General features: G+C 30.7%; 1 protein-coding gene across 1 annotated transcript; it reads right to left on the reverse strand.

Moving 5' to 3' along the window:
• Positions 1-896: 896 nt before the first annotated feature.
• On the reverse strand, positions 897-13,727 carry LOC134727400 (GDNF-inducible zinc finger protein 1-like). The gene is made up of 9 exons (XM_063591781.1): positions 13,614-13,727; positions 11,431-11,564; positions 8,351-9,845; positions 7,217-7,426; positions 6,379-6,509; positions 5,811-5,887; positions 4,996-5,082; positions 3,164-3,246; positions 897-2,081 (listed from the first exon to the last, which is right to left on the reverse strand). The coding sequence occupies exons 3-9, from the start codon at positions 9,824-9,826 to the stop codon at positions 1,605-1,607; spliced, it is 2,541 nt and encodes an 846-aa protein (XP_063447851.1). The 5' UTR covers positions 9,827-9,845; positions 11,431-11,564; positions 13,614-13,727; the 3' UTR covers positions 897-1,604.
• Between the last annotated feature and the right edge of the window lie 2,425 nt (positions 13,728-16,152).

Here is a 16,152-nt window from a genome sequence, read left to right on the forward strand (position 1 = left end):
TATTATATAATATATTAATGCAATGCATCAAAATATTACAATACAAAGCATGTAGCTGTGGAACCGTAGCTCTTAGGTCCTTATGCTATTTTTTTACTATTTGCAGACCATATAAATACATATTTTGGAGAATGTATACAAACGGAAATAGTTTGATAATAATATTCAAACAAAAATAGGTATGTCAGATCCTAGAAAAATATCTGATGAAACAAACTATATATATTGTAATGTCAAGCTTTGCATTGATTATAAACAACAATTTTTGGGGAAATAAGTGCGACCTGAACCTGGGTCACAATTCCGAACGTTTTGAAATAGGAAAAATCTGTAGCTCTATGGTCCGCAAATAGTCAAGAAATAGCATAAGGACCTAAGAGCTACGGTCCGCAGCTTCACAGCATGTACCTCATTATTTTAAATTTTCATTAGGTTGCAGCACAATAAAAATTTACCATATACTAAAATACAGCAAATGCCAAAGGAACTTTTTTTTCAGTTCAGTTGATTCATAAAATAAAATAAAATAAAATTCAGATTTTGTTTTTGGAAAAACAGCATTATGAATTAAATTAAAAAACTTTTTTAATGGTTAAAAAATAAATAAAAATTTGTTCTTGGCACAAAAAGGAATAAAATGCTTTGGAAGACAAAATAATAAATTCTGTCTTTCAAATCAATATAAATTACATTGTATCTGCATATGGTAGTTTGGTATTATGAGAAAAATAGATACATATTAAAAACTAAATGTGTATTTGTAGTCAAAATATTGTATAAAACACGAAAAAATGACATCATGCATTGTTAATAAAGACAAACTTTATTAAAAAAAAAGGGTTAGCACATTAATAAAGATTTAAGTTATCTTAACAATACAAACCAAAACAAAAAGTTTAAAAAAATAAATGGCACTAAAATTTTCAAATCTATAATTATAGATTATCGTTGATCATCTCAACGAGATTGATTTTTCTCGCTTGAGCTGGTACAGCGAAAGTGAGAAAAGCAAGCGAGTTGAGATGACCAATGATAATCTATTTATCGCTATTTTACCTATGACGACGTTGTCAATTTCATCATGTTCATGTCAATTTCGTTAGCAACGCCACGTGGCCTCCTTAGTTTCTAGTGATAATTATTCCATCTCAAGCGAGCAGCATGATATGAAAATTATCACAAAAAAAGATCAAACGAAAAATGCACAAAATAGCGATAATAAGAATTACTTAAACATCAACCTTTTGCATGTTTGATGGCTAAAATAAGTTAAACAAATGTGTGTGATCAGGGTTTTCTTTTTAAATTATAATTGGTAAGTTTGACCTTGTTTTTGTATTTGGTATAATTATCATTTGACTTGAAATTCACCATTTATAATTTGTCAATGAACAAAGTGACTGTGTGATTATAAATAGGATTTGATCAGTTCTGTCATGTGCTTTGATCTAATAAGAAATCCTAATAAAAACACATAATGATCAATCAAAAAATACTCGACACACATGGTTTGACTTTCTTAAAATATGTTTTGACATATTCCCCTTTTCCCTTCTTACTCTAATTTCATCAATAAAATATGTCTGCAATTAAGCGGCACTCGTTTACGAGTATGATAATGGTATGTTACAATTCCCAACAAAGTTCAATAACTCTTGATATTTTTCTAAATTATCTCCCATTTGTACATGTCTTTCTTCAGATACATGTACAGGTATGTGTTCATTGTAACTCTCACCGATTGGTCTATTCTGTAATGTTAAATTGGATGGCATTCTTTCTGAATCTATATAATTCATTCTCTCCCCACTATATTCATTATAACTTTTCTCAGTTGTAATTGTTTTTTCACTTATTGGTCTAGTCTGCACAGATAGATCTGAAGAACTCTTTTCTGAATCTATGAAATTCCTTCTAGCACTCATGTATTCATTATAACCTTTTCCTGTCTTTATCATTTTTTCACGTAGTTTATGAGTTGAAATTATTTCTAATTTATGAATATTTTTCATATGGCTGTTTAAATTTCCCTTCAACTTGCAGCTGTATTCACAAATATGACATGAGAATGGACGAGCCTCCTGAAAAAATATAAATATAAAAATAGTATAACTTAACAATTGAATCGTTCAAATTTAGTCATGAAAAAACTGATTGTAGATATCTTTTGGTATTCTGTTTCATCAGGTGAAAGTTTCATTTACACATACCCATAATCTCTTTGTAGTTAAATAATATCACCCAATTTTCATATTTGATATTTACAAAATTCCCTGAAAAATGTCAAACCATCTGAAACATCCAGTCTACTGTTCCCTACTCACTGGGATCAAATGTCGGGTAGACTAAAAATAAACTATCCCTTACGTTAAAGCCAAATAAACTAAGTTTTAATAGTTATTTTGGTCACCACTATCATTTTGGTTAAAATTAATAATTGTATCTACTTATATATTTTTTTGGGTTAATAATCTCAATTACTACTGTCAAGAACTGATATATTTTGTGAAAATTTGGGTTGCTTACAGCAGTGCATGCTCTACATAAAGTATACATTGGAAACAGATGTTTCTCCTATATGTTTGAGTCTACCTGATCTTTTGTTGATCAGAAAAAATCATTGAATTTCGTCTGACCAATGTTGCATAGTCTTTTAAGAAACTAGTAGGTTCAGTAAGACCCCTTTTTGCCCCCAAAATATAGCACTTTTACAAAATCTTGAAAATGTAATCTTTTATCTATTTACTGGAACGTAGAATGCTTCTGCTACAAATAAATATGTGCTGTTTTTGACAATCATATGCACATATATATACTTGCATCATTAAGTCATGCTAAATTACTGAAATCTTCACAATTTTAGCATTTTAGTTAAATTTAAGACAGTTTCCGTTTCAAATAAAAGTGGCCGCATTTGTGTTCATTCATAATATTGAAATGTAAGTTGTATTTGATGAATCGGAGCATTTTTAATGACTAACTCAGTTAAAATCTTTCACAGAAACTAATTTAATCAATTGAAATAGACACTTCAGTGTTTAAAAAGTGTTGAAAATGTGTAAGATGAACCTGAAATTTGAGACCAAAATTGGCCCCTACTCCTTTCGGTAAGTTTGTTTATTATGTGACCCATGCAAATAGGAATATCAGGTAAAATACTTACAGAATGTGTACACTGTTCATGTGTTCTAAGTGTTCTTCTTGACCTTGTTGTGTAACTACACTTGTCACATCGAAATACCTCATCTAAAATGTAAATTAAAATGTCTGTTATCCTTGATGATTAAATGGTGAACACTACTTCAGTTCATATACTTTTATCATAGCAATGTTTGAATCTATACTATTAAACGAGAAGACCTCATTTTGGGTGTCACTTCTCTTCTTTCCACAATTAATTGACCAACACGCCTCCTATAAGTACAGTCCATAGTGCCATTTGTCATCCATTCATATGATTATTCAGATTGCGTTATTTTTGGAGAAAAACGAGAAAAAAGACATCCGGATATTGTCCTGTCATTGGACGAAATATTAAGTCAAATTAGACTTCCGGTTTGCGTTTTTCTGTATACTTTGAACATACATATGTACAAAGAATAAAGTGTATTTTCAGAATTATATCTGCTATCATTTTCAAGTTTACTATTCACGGCAGTCACAGAGTTTATTAAATAGAGAGGGTCTGTATACTATGTCAATGACCTCTATGGATCGATTAGTAAACTTAGAATTGAAAGTAAATACACTATGCTTATATAGCAATGAATGTTCATAATCTACAGATAATCGCTAAAAATATTCATGTGAACTTTTGATACCTTTTCTGAAATTCTCCAGTCATTAAATCTTTTACAAAATTCATTGATTACAAAAAAAAGAAGATGTGGTATGATTGCCATGTTGAGACAACTCTCCAGAGGAGACCAATATGACACAGATATTAACAATTATAGGTTACTGTACGGCCTTCAACAGCGAGCTGAGCCCATACCACTTACTCAGCTTTAAAAGGCCCTGAACTGACAATGTAAAACAATTCAAACCAGAAAACTAGCGGCCTTATTTATGTACAAAAAAGTGAACGAAAAACATATATGTAACACATAAACAAACAACAACCACTGAATTACAGGCTCCTTACTTGAATGTTCATAACATACTAAATGTATGTTCATATTGAAGTTGATAGAAAACCAAAAAATGGGAATATTGGAAATGAAGGAGGAGGGATAAAAAAAAAAAAGCATTTTCCTGTCCCCAATAACCTATGACTAATAATACTTTTGCTGAAATTCTCCAGTCAATCAATATTTTACAAAAAATTTCCAACAACACTTTACATACTTTAAACTACACTCTGAATGCCCGCGATTTCGCGGGTGTGTTCTAGTATTTGTAATATCAAAAGCTGTAATTTCTTTGAAATTGTTGTATTTTGTTGTATTTTAAAAATTAGTTTTTTTATGCTTTTAGGTAGATATCAGTGGATTCTGTTTTGATAGTACATGTGTACCTCTTAATGGTCCATCTTAGTTAATAAATTTAAGAGAAACACAGAAAGAACTCTTTTTTTGACACGCTTGAAGGGCAGGCAATACTTTCTGAATGTTTTAAAACAAGAAACAATTAAATTCATAATATCAAAATTATTTCTAGAAACATCTGGTTAGCTTGATATCTTATTCACTTTCTTTTCCTTTCCTGTTTTATTTTCATGTTGTACTTGACATTTCGAGCCAGATTTTTAGCTGTATTTTTGCATACTATGCATTTCTTTATATATATAGGTATCAAATTTCATGGAATTTAGAAATATGGCATTGAATTATTTTGAATACATGATTTTGCAGTTTTTGTTACATTTTGCACACATGCCTATAAAATATTTATACTTTTAGATTTTGAAAATTGTTATTCGTCTGTACCTAAAATATCCACAAAATGTGGTATCCAAAAAATAATGAATAGACATTGTATAGTACATGTACTTACTGCTGTGAGAGGCAATTCTATGACTATATAATGACTTATTTGTTTTAAATTTCTTTGGACAATCACTGCACTTGAAGTTCAGATCTTCTACAAATAAACACAAAACAGTATAACCTGTAATTCACCTTTTTAAAGCATTTTCTGAAATATTTTGACAGATGTATAGCAAACTAGATTGTGCAAAATCAAGGTAATTGAATGCATATTCACTGTGTATTTTAATATACATGTGTTTTTTTCTTTTACCTAGCAGCATATTTTCACATATATATAGTTATCTTGTATTGTTTTTAAAACATCTCCACCTCACCCCTACCACATTGTTTTATTAACTTTGTATTTTCCTGTGTCATAGATCAAATTTCAGTGTGTCTTTACTTGTTTTTTTTTAATAAGTCTTTTGATTGAGTTGAGCCATTTTAATTGATGTTTTATAGTGTGTCTCTATGTTGTGGTGTTAGACTATCAATTCAGGTGAGGCGTTTGTTTAAACGTTTAAACCACTGAATTGGTTCAACCTGTCCTAAGTCAGGAGCCTATTGTTCAGTGGTTGTCTTTTGTGGATGTCGTTCATAAGTGTTTCAATTTTCTTCGTTTTTTATAAAGATTAGACCGATGGTTTTTATGTTTGAATGGTTTTAGACTAGCCATTTTAATGGCCCTTTAAAATACTGCACATGAAAACCTGAGTTGAAGTGGGCAAATAATAAATATTGCTTGCTATGTAGTATTGGTCATGCTCATTCTTGAATGCTGTACGATAACCAATATTTGCTAAAAAGATTTTAAAAACTAACTTTTACATTATATTTTACCTGAATGATTTTCTTGTTTATGATTTTTTAAATAACTAGGATAGAAACAGTAGAAGTCACACAAATCACACTGGTATCTGAAAAAGAAACAGGTATAATTAAAAATCTGGCCATAAACTTCCTAAAATATTGGTTGACAAAGTGAATGGTTTATATATCACGGAATACAAGGCATTATTGATATTGGAACACAGAATGTAAGCTGTCAGATAATAAAATAGCATGACATTTAATTTGATATTCATAATATGTAAATGTAAAGCCGTTACTTAGAGCATCTTTTGTATATTGAATAACACAGTCAGAGATGTGACAGAGCTGAAACGTCACAACTGGAAATTTGAACATTATCAGCAGGAATTTGGTTCTCATAATTATGATTACTTGACAAATTTTAGTCTTTTCTAACATGTCTAAGGTCATTTTCTCTTGAAAACTAAATAAAAAAAGTATTTTCTATTTTTTTTAAGATAAGATCTTGCCTACATATTTTATAGTTTAATGTGTCAGTAGATCTACTGAATAAAAGAAGTCCATGTAACATAATATGTAAGCACACTATACTAACTTTTTCATATTAGAAGGGATAGCTTCTCCATGTACATTATGTAGATGAATGGACAATGTCATCTGAACTTTGGACTTGAATGGACATTTATGACAAAGTCTATAACTTTTATGTTCAGCATTCAGATGTTTCTGTGGAGAGAAAAAGAAAATTAGTCATTGAATATTTATTTGTAAATCTTTTTATTTTTAAAATTTTTAACATGAATTAACCATTAAAGCTTATTTTTTTACTATCTTTTCCTACAATGCCATTTCTACACATTTATGAAATAAACAGTCATATTTAAAACTGCAAAAAAACAAGCAACTCAGTATCATAAAAGTTCCTGAAAAATGTTAACACACAGTTATTGTCTTATAGCACTATTAACACCAAACAGTTTTTGGCAACTGTTTGGTGTGTATCATTATGCCTTTGTACTTTTCCCTAGATGTCATAGACTTAAATGACCTGGATGGGGAAATAAATAGTTTTAATATGACATAATTAGCATTTGAGTTATTTCCCTGTTCTGACACTTTAAGAGGATAAATGGTTTAATTTGCTATCAAATTAACCAAATTGAACCCGTTGGTCCAAACCTGTTGGATGAAAGATCCTTACTAAATAGAGTGATGAATCAAGCAAGGCTAAAAGAAATCAAAACTGTTCAAAGATCTTCAAATAACAATTATTTTTGAAGTCTAACAGTCAGTCTTACAAATTAATGTTACTGTCAGATGTGCACTTATAAGACCTCCAACATGAGGAAAAGAGGGAAGTAACTCTTAATCAATTAGTGCCAATCTAAAGTTATCTTTAAAACTCATTTTCCATTTGACATATAATTACTTGCCGTAAGTTCATGTTTCCATCCAAACACTTTACCACATTCTTTACATTTAAACTTCATTTCCTCTTCTTTATGGTGAGATGAGTGAGCTCTCAAGCCTCCTTCTGATGTAAACTCCATTCCACAAACATGGCATACTAACTTGTCAGTTTTATAGCGATGACATTTTTTATGGTTGTATAAATTTATATTTAAACATTTGTGTGAACATCCCTGTAAAAAATACCAGTCAGAATTATTACAATATTCTGTAACAATAGTAATTAATAATCCTGTTCAATGCTAAACACTAATTAAAACACAACATTTTGGAAAATCTTTAGTTTATATTTACATTTTTTTATCATCTTTATTGAAAATTATTAATATATGTATACATAGCATACATTTTGTATACATGTAGTACATAAAGTGTTTATGCAGCTTTATCATTTTAAAGGTTTATAATGCTGCTGGATATCAAAGTTGATAGGAGTTAAGAAATATTTTTGGCAACTCCTTGCAGGTACATGTACAAATGTATATGTAACAGGCTATTATTTGAACTTGGAATTATTTTTAATCATGGAATTTGCATAATTTCTTGTGTTGATTTTTTTTTAATAAATTCCATGTTTAATTTGTATTATGATCTTTTAAGCGGTTAATAACACTTTCCATACAAAGTATTTTGGTTAGATAGTGTTGTGTGCGGCACAGTACATTCTATCGAAAATATACTATTTTCTTTGAAATAGAAAGTGTTGTGCGCAGCACAGAACATTTCAGTACAAAATAAACATGGAATTTATTAAATATTTCAATAACAAGAAATCAAGCAAATTCCATAGTTAAAAATAATTCCAAGTTCAAATTATAGACTGTTATATATGTTTTTCTTGTTCCGCTTGTCCTGTGGCATTTGTGACTTACTGATTTTCAACCAATGGAAAATTTATACACGAGTTAAATTAAATTTATGCATTTCTATTGCTATACATGTGCAGTTTTGAGCAAAGTATTTGATGTTTAGTGTACATAAGTGTTTAAGTATGTTGAATACTAATCAACAATGTTAACTAAGAATAAATGATCTGTTTACATGAAGTTGGACAGTGTGTAAAAGTATACAGATAAAGAAAATAAATTAATTGTTACCTCAACGTCACATACAACCAATGGATATTTCTTTGGAAAAATGACCACTTTGTGTTGTCCATACATATGTGAGGCATATAGGTGGGGTTGTATCCCAATCCATTCACACAGTTCACAAGGGTAAGGCTTATGAACTTCTCTCAAATGATCTCCACGTTTTGCATATGATGGGAAAACTAAATTACACTGAACACATTTCCACTCCTTTTTAGTACTTGTCAGATCAGAGTCCAGACCAAAATCTTCATCCTTTTCCTCACCATCTTCATCGTCTGATGTTTCCTTTTCTTTCTTTTTTAAAACTTTACGATTTATTTTTTCGGCTTTTTTTGTTTTATTTGCAGGTTTTTGTTTCTTTAAGCTCTTTGTTTGCTTTAACCTTTTATTTGAAGAAACTGTTCCTTCACTTTTTATATTTGATTTATAAGAGCGTTTGGTTCCTCTTCTACTAACATTCTTTTGTGTACTTTTTAAAGAAGACACTCTACTAGAATATTTTGTTTTCCCCTGATTAATTGAAACTTCTGTGGCTGACTTTTCAGACTCTTTAGTATCAACATATTCTTTTTTAGTCCTTTTTCTAATTTTCACAAAAGAAGAAGTATTACTATTATTTCCTTGTTTGTTCAAGGAGTTAGAGACATTCACAGATTCATGAATGCCAGAATCTTTTTGAATGGTTATATCCTCTGTAACAGCCTGCTTCAAATTGTTATTATCAGAAAGTTCTTTCTCACAAGGTTTAGTATCAATGCTATCTTCATCATCAGAAATATCATTTCTGTTTTGGTTTTCATGATCACTATCATTTTCAGATTTACATGTAATTGGTGTGTTGGTAATTTTAAGATACAAATGTTCTCCTTCATTCACTATTTCTTTACCCAATACATCATCTGGGTCTGAACGTGTTGCAGACATTTTAAACCTTTGTTCATCAGCATCATCACCCTCATCCTCATCATCAGCGCCATTATCACTGTCACCATCAGCGCCATTATCACTATCACCATCATCACCGTTCTCGTCCTCATCATTGTCAATGAACCGTGATGACTCATTCTGTCTGTTGTCAAATTGTGGATATGATTCTACAGGTTTCGGTAAAGTTTTATGGTGCTGTTTTAAAGTTTGACATATTTGATTAAGATCTAAATCTTCACACACTTCAATCAGATCTGAGATATTTTTTTCCTCTATAATTATTTCACCAGTATATAAACATATGACCACTGCTTCAACTACTTGAATGCTGTAATTTGTACAGTCAATTTGATGCCTATCTGTTTTGTTGAATCCATGAGGGTTGGAATGTGATTCACTGTTAGCCTCCAAGATGATACTGTGAAGATTTGCAATGCCATCACATGCTTGGAGAGTTACATCACAGTTAACTCCCCTTTGTTGTAACTGATGCAGTGAGTGAAATACTTGATCTTTATATCCAGGAACAGAAACACTGATTACTTCATCCATTCTTAATAAATCTCATAACCTACAAAATTCAATCATACATGCTGGTTAATACGCCTTTTCGGAATCTAGAGGACTATGGGTAATCTCATTGTTCATACACCAAAATGAAAATAACATTATATCATAGGTTGAACTTCTATTGTTTATCACGTTTTAAACCAATCATAACGTTTTGCTGTACGCTTTTGGAATTATTACCCAGAATGCATTAGATTCTGAAACAGCCAATTCAGAACCTTTTATTGAATGTAGCTACAAGTAACCAATTGCAACACCGTTACACGAATGTATATCTCAAATCCTAGTGACCTTTCTGGGAGTAGCTGAGGTTGAGTTCACCCATTGTTCTTGTTTGCATGTGTGTTGTTCAAATCATTCAAAATTTGAAAGCCATCCATGTTCTAGTAATGTTTGTTTTTATTGTTTGTTTTTGTTTGTTTGGTGGTGTTTAACCTCAATTTCTGTAACAATATTGGTCATATTATGTAGATCATTGCACTCAATTTTTATTGTTATATGAAGCATGAGTACAAAATGTAACAGGAGATGTCATCAACCATAATATAAATGTAAAGAAATGGAGTTTTCAAGCTAGCTCATAACAGAAGCATACGGCTCCCCTCTGCCATTTCTGTTCTACCCTTTGCCCTTGTGGTCCTGCCACATGATTTTTTTTTTCCTAATTGATTTTAATGATATACATGATATAAACATATATTATTAATTCGTATATTTTAACAAATTTGATTCGTTTAGGGATAGTCACATGTTAAACTATATTTTCGAAGGTAGAGAGAAAACGGGGGATAGCAAAAAGCATATTGACCTGCAAAAAGCATGTCGCACGGTTATTTTTAGAATATCTAAAAACCGATATACTTTGTGACGTCATGTAATGATTTTCAGGATATTGTTTAACGTTTTCAAACAAATGATATCATGGATATCTTTGATCGATTATTTGACGAAAAAAAATCTGCAAATACATAAGATGTCCAAAAAAAAAAGTAAATGAAATAACAACTAATATGTTGTTATTGTCAAGGAGATAATGTAATATCTATAAAGTTCCAATAAACCTAAATGACGATTTTGATACAAACATGTTCGGAAATTAATAATATAACAAATATAGCCTTTGTACATGTTGTATGAGGTCAACACAGAATATATCGACCCAAAGAAGTATATCGACCTCGGACTTCGTCCTCAGTCAATATACTTCTTTAAGGTCAATATATCCTTGTATCGACCTCATACAAAGGCTATATTTGTATAATATTCTTGGTTTTCTGAAGCCAGAAAAGGAAAATATATAATTTTCAATGCCACAAATCACCTCTTCAGATCTTACAAGGAACTGTGCACGACTTAATATACAGTGAAATCATAATGAACAGGGGGCCTTTTATAGCTGACTATGCGGTATGGGCTTGCTCATTGTTGAAGGCTGTACAGTGACCTAAAGTTGTTAATGTCTGTTTCATTTTGGTCTTTTGTGGATAGTTGTCTCATTGGCAATCATACCACATCTTCTTTTTTATATTTATCAGTTTTCTATGGACCTTTAGCTTGCATTTGTTACAAAAAAAATCAATAACTACCAGTGAATTCAAACTAATCAACTTTCTGTTGTCTGTATCTTTAGTATGAACAGTAATCCTTTCCAATATTCTATGGGGGCAGCCATCTTATTGAGTGCTGCCTATATCAAAATGACAATGGAAGGTAAGTTTACCTGAAATAGGATAAAATATATATTGTGTATAAGGAGATGTGGTATGATCATGATGATTGGGGTCCGACAACTTACAGAGAAGAGCGATGATTTACCATGTTTACAGAAAAAAGAACCAAAAAGGACATTGTTTTTTTTTTGGTAATCAATGGGGACTAGTAAATTGCAATTTTTGGTAATCAATGGGGACATGGGGACTAGAAAATAGCAAATCTTTAAGTCTATAAACTATAAGATATTTTCCACAAAAGATTCTTATTAGGTTGAAATTTATTGTGAAAAGACTACTTTTTTAAACTAACATACATGTGCAAAATTACAGGTAGAGTTGGATGTCTATCTTGTATACAACAGGTAAGGAATCTTATATACAACAGGTTTGGACTATTTATACAAATTTTTAAGAAAAAGATAAAACATTTCTTTCATGGGTTTATAAGATGTTTTTGTTTGAAAATTTAACAAGATGGACTGCATTATCTGCCCTTTTCAAATTCCTTATCTGGCGGATTTTGGTCACTCCAATTTATAGATTTATTCAAATTTCAATCTTGATGTGCATTTGACATTTACAATGTAGTAACCTCTGAGAATGAATGGTGATGCTGACTTGTATATTTTTCTTTTTATCATACCAAATGCAACAGGGCAATATACTGACATATTCATATTCTCAGATCCGGACATCCTGGCATTTACATTTGTCAGGAGGTGACGAAACCGGAATCCTCTAGATTTTTCATCTATTTGAAGGGGATAACTGATTATTTATATTGCCGATTATTTTTTAACCAGAGGTTATAGTATGTTCAAAATCAAAATGGAGATAGTATATAGTGTCTTTAACAGTATTAAAAGAGTAAAATTACTATATTCAACTGGTTATGATATATATCAATTAAATTAATTTGCAATAAGTCTATAGATGGAAAATCTAGAGGAATCTTATCCGCATCACCTATCAACATTGTTTACATAACAAAAATGCTAATCATTGATTGGTCAGTTACATGTTGTGATGTCACTGCAAATCTGAGAATAAATAAACGAATTTTTTTTTTTTTTAAATATTAGGATAAACATTTAGAGCTCTAAAGTCATGATAGTATTTGTTTTGATTTTCATTTATCTTTACTGCCCAATCTAACAAGATATTACTATTGAAGTATATAATACATGTAATATATTATGAATAAATATTTTAATGATAATATTAAAATCCTTATAAGAAATGACATGAATGAATGATAATTTATCTTACATAAATTTTTTGTCTTATATTAATAAAAAAAAAATATAAATAAAAACCTTAAGACATATATATATTATACTATGTATTTAAATGTGACATAATGTCTCTGTAAAAACCGAGTAGTTTTTTGTGTCCACATATCCCTATAAAATTAAATGTACAATATAATTTTGATTTATACTAGGAATTTTTAACATGGTTAACAAAATCAAAATTTTTAGTATGCATGCATTCATGGCATTGGTTAAAACATTAATATATGTATGCTCTTTTCAGTTCCTTTTGGTTTCTTTTTTCGGTCCTTTCCTGATAATAGTTGGACCAGTATGATTGCTAATGATACAACTATCCTCCAGTGTTCAAATAACGAGAAAAATAATTGTAAGTCATCAAGAAAAGGCCTGGACATTTATATATTTTCTGTTCTTAAATTCTGAAACATGCATGAAAGCCCCTGACAGTCAAATTACCAATATATATGTACATGTATGTTTGGGTTGATACCTCCGTTTTTCGGAGCTCCTGTAGAAAGCTGTGTGGTGCCCTTGAAGAACAGGATCAATAGCGTTGTGTCACTGCTATATATTTTAAAAATGTACAACCCACCAGCAAGGAAAAATCCCCTTACCCACACAATATACTGATGCTGCAAGATTTAAAAACTTTTTATGTTGCATAGTTTTGTTTCTAGAGAAAATATTTTTCATACTCATATAGTGTCAGACCATTTTAGTCAGTGTGTTGACGAACCATTACTATCGCAAGAAAATGCTTCCTAACAGCCTACACACACTTACAAGAGAATGAGTATTGCTGCATATGAAGTGATATTTTTCCATTGCATTTCATTGCATAAACCTAAATCTTGGTAATTATTTATTTTGGATTAGGAAAAATAAAACCGGAAATAAAAAAACCAAGAAAATCGTAGCCCAACAACGGAAAGTACATGGTTTTAATACGGACATATTCTATTCAGCAAAAAGGAATCAGCAACACACCAAGTCCCCACCAACAATGAACATGAAGGAAATAATTTGAAAGTTACAAAATTCGTCCTTTTAAAAATCAATATTGAAATGAAAATTACAAAGAAAAACTATGATATCAATTTCTTCAAAGGAAATCAATCATTTTTTTTTTAAAGATTTTTATATTTTTGAAGGTGGGGCGCCCATATTCGCCGGGGACACAATTTCGCCGTTCTATATGATTTTGAGATATAAAACCCTCAAAGGATGGCTGAAATGGAAGACATTTACCGGTAAATGATATTATATAACAAGTAAATGGAATGACTTTGAAAATATATTCAAGTATCGTAAAAAGATATCTATCAACAGAGACGAAAAACAAAAGGGATAGACTAGTCAAACTCATAAGTCGACAAATTATTTACAATGCCACGGGAAAGCACACAAACGTAGTGTGCGGGTCATAACAGTAAAGGAGTTATAAGAGGGGAACTGATAGTCCACATTAGAATATCAACCATTTAGCATTATCCTTTATATTATCAAACGATCATCAATAGTATCAACCCACAACCATCGTTTTACATGTTTAATAATTGAATTATTGTAAAGGAGGGAAGAGAGATACCAGAGGGACATTTAATAAAACTAACGGTACCAATTTTCTTGCAACAGATGATAGATCGGAATATAAAATGACAAAGCCATGGCTTAAATAGAAAAGGACAAACAGAAAAACAATCATGACAATAGTTCACAAACACAACATAGAAAAACAAAGACTAAGCAACACGAACCCCACCAATAACTGGAGGTCACCACGGGTGTTTCCGGAAGGATGAGTAAATCCTGCTCCACATGTGGCACCCGTCGTGTTGTTCATGTTAATACAAACCCGGTAATAAGTCTAATTCGTTAGGTCACATTCGTGTATGATAGAGGACGGGATTGTTGTTACGACACAAGGGACATAATTATTTGCTATCACTCTGTGAAACGGATATTCCATAACGGTCAACCAACTCGTGATGGCGTCCGTAAAATTTTACGAAGGGATGATTTGAACTTCACCATTTGGACCTCTTGGTTTAATAGCTTCCTTGTGAGCAGCGATCCTCATTCAAGGAAATCATGATGTTGTTATTACTGAAAAAAAAATTGTTACGATGCAGTGAACGATAGTTGCTCAATAATTTTATAGAAAGACATTTTTATATTGGACCTTTTTATTACATAACGAAGAAAACATCTATCCATTAATGATACATGAAATAGTATTTAAACAGAATGAATTATGACTATAAATGAAGACTTACATAAAAAATACCTTTAACGTATCTAATGCTTCCACTTACATTTTCCACTTCAGAAATAATTGATATCACGTATATACTGTAAACCTAATAACCTTTACCACAATAATTTAAACAGTTTCTGGGTGATTGAGAGACTACAAATCAAAACTTCAAAAGAACCATTACAATAAAGTTGAACATGTACTGGATACAGATATGATGATACAAAATCTATAAGATTCCTTTAATTATACTCTAGGAAGCTTATACATATTGAAAACCTTGTGGTGTCCAGTTGTTGTTGATGTATGTTAATTTACGACCTCAGTTTCTTCAGTATAAGTTGGAGGTCTGCACGTTATTTTTAATCTCAATTTTTAGCACTTCACTCGGTTTTTATAAGTTAAACGATCAAACCGGCTCAATGTGCTGGTAAAGTGGTAGTATGAAAATATATAGAAGTGTTTTTTTTTCTCAAGTTAATGTTAATATACATGATATAGGAAAATTCGATTTTGCAACTTATTTCGTAATTGCAAAAAGTAAAAACACAAAAATACTGAACTCCTAGGGAAATTCAAAAGGAAAATCCAAAATCAAAAGTAAAATCAAAAGTCCAAACACATCAAACGAATGGATAACAACTGCAAATTATCATATATAAATTAGATTGTTTAAAGAAAAATACTGATGGAAATAATAATAAAAAAAAGGTTGGCATCATATACTTGACTTCTTAGATACTCAAATATAAAAATTCCTGTAGCTAAAGAAACGAATCGACAGCATAACATTCCAAAAGAAGAAAAGATATACTTCAAGTTATTTTTGTAATAATAATAATTGGTAATCCGTTTCATTATTTTTTCAATGTGTGATAATGATGTTGTTACAGGATTAAGACACAATTCCCAGAAACAAATATGTACCAGAAACGTATACTGCCATACAAGTGAGAGGTTTAGCTAGCTTTAAAACAGGTTCAATCCACAATTTTCTACATAAGAAAATTCCTGTATCATATGTACCAAGTCCGGAATACGACAGTTGTTATCCATTCGTTTGAT

Source organism: Mytilus trossulus, chromosome 8, assembly GCF_036588685.1.
Source record: "Mytilus trossulus isolate FHL-02 chromosome 8, PNRI_Mtr1.1.1.hap1, whole genome shotgun sequence".
NCBI lineage: Eukaryota > Metazoa > Mollusca > Bivalvia > Mytilida > Mytilidae > Mytilus > Mytilus trossulus.

Coding starts and splice junctions, on each gene's coding strand:
- LOC134727400 (XM_063591781.1), bottom strand. CDS start 9,826: ATGGATGAAGTAATCAGTGTTTCTGTTCCTGGATATAAAGATCAAGTA. Junction 7,427..8,350: donor TGGTTGTATGTGACGTTGAG/GTAACAATTAAT, acceptor TATTTTTTACAG/GGATGTTCACACAAATGTTT. Junction 6,510..7,216: donor GATGGAAACATGAACTTACG/GCAAGTAATTAT, acceptor TTCTCTCCACAG/AAACATCTGAATGCTGAACA.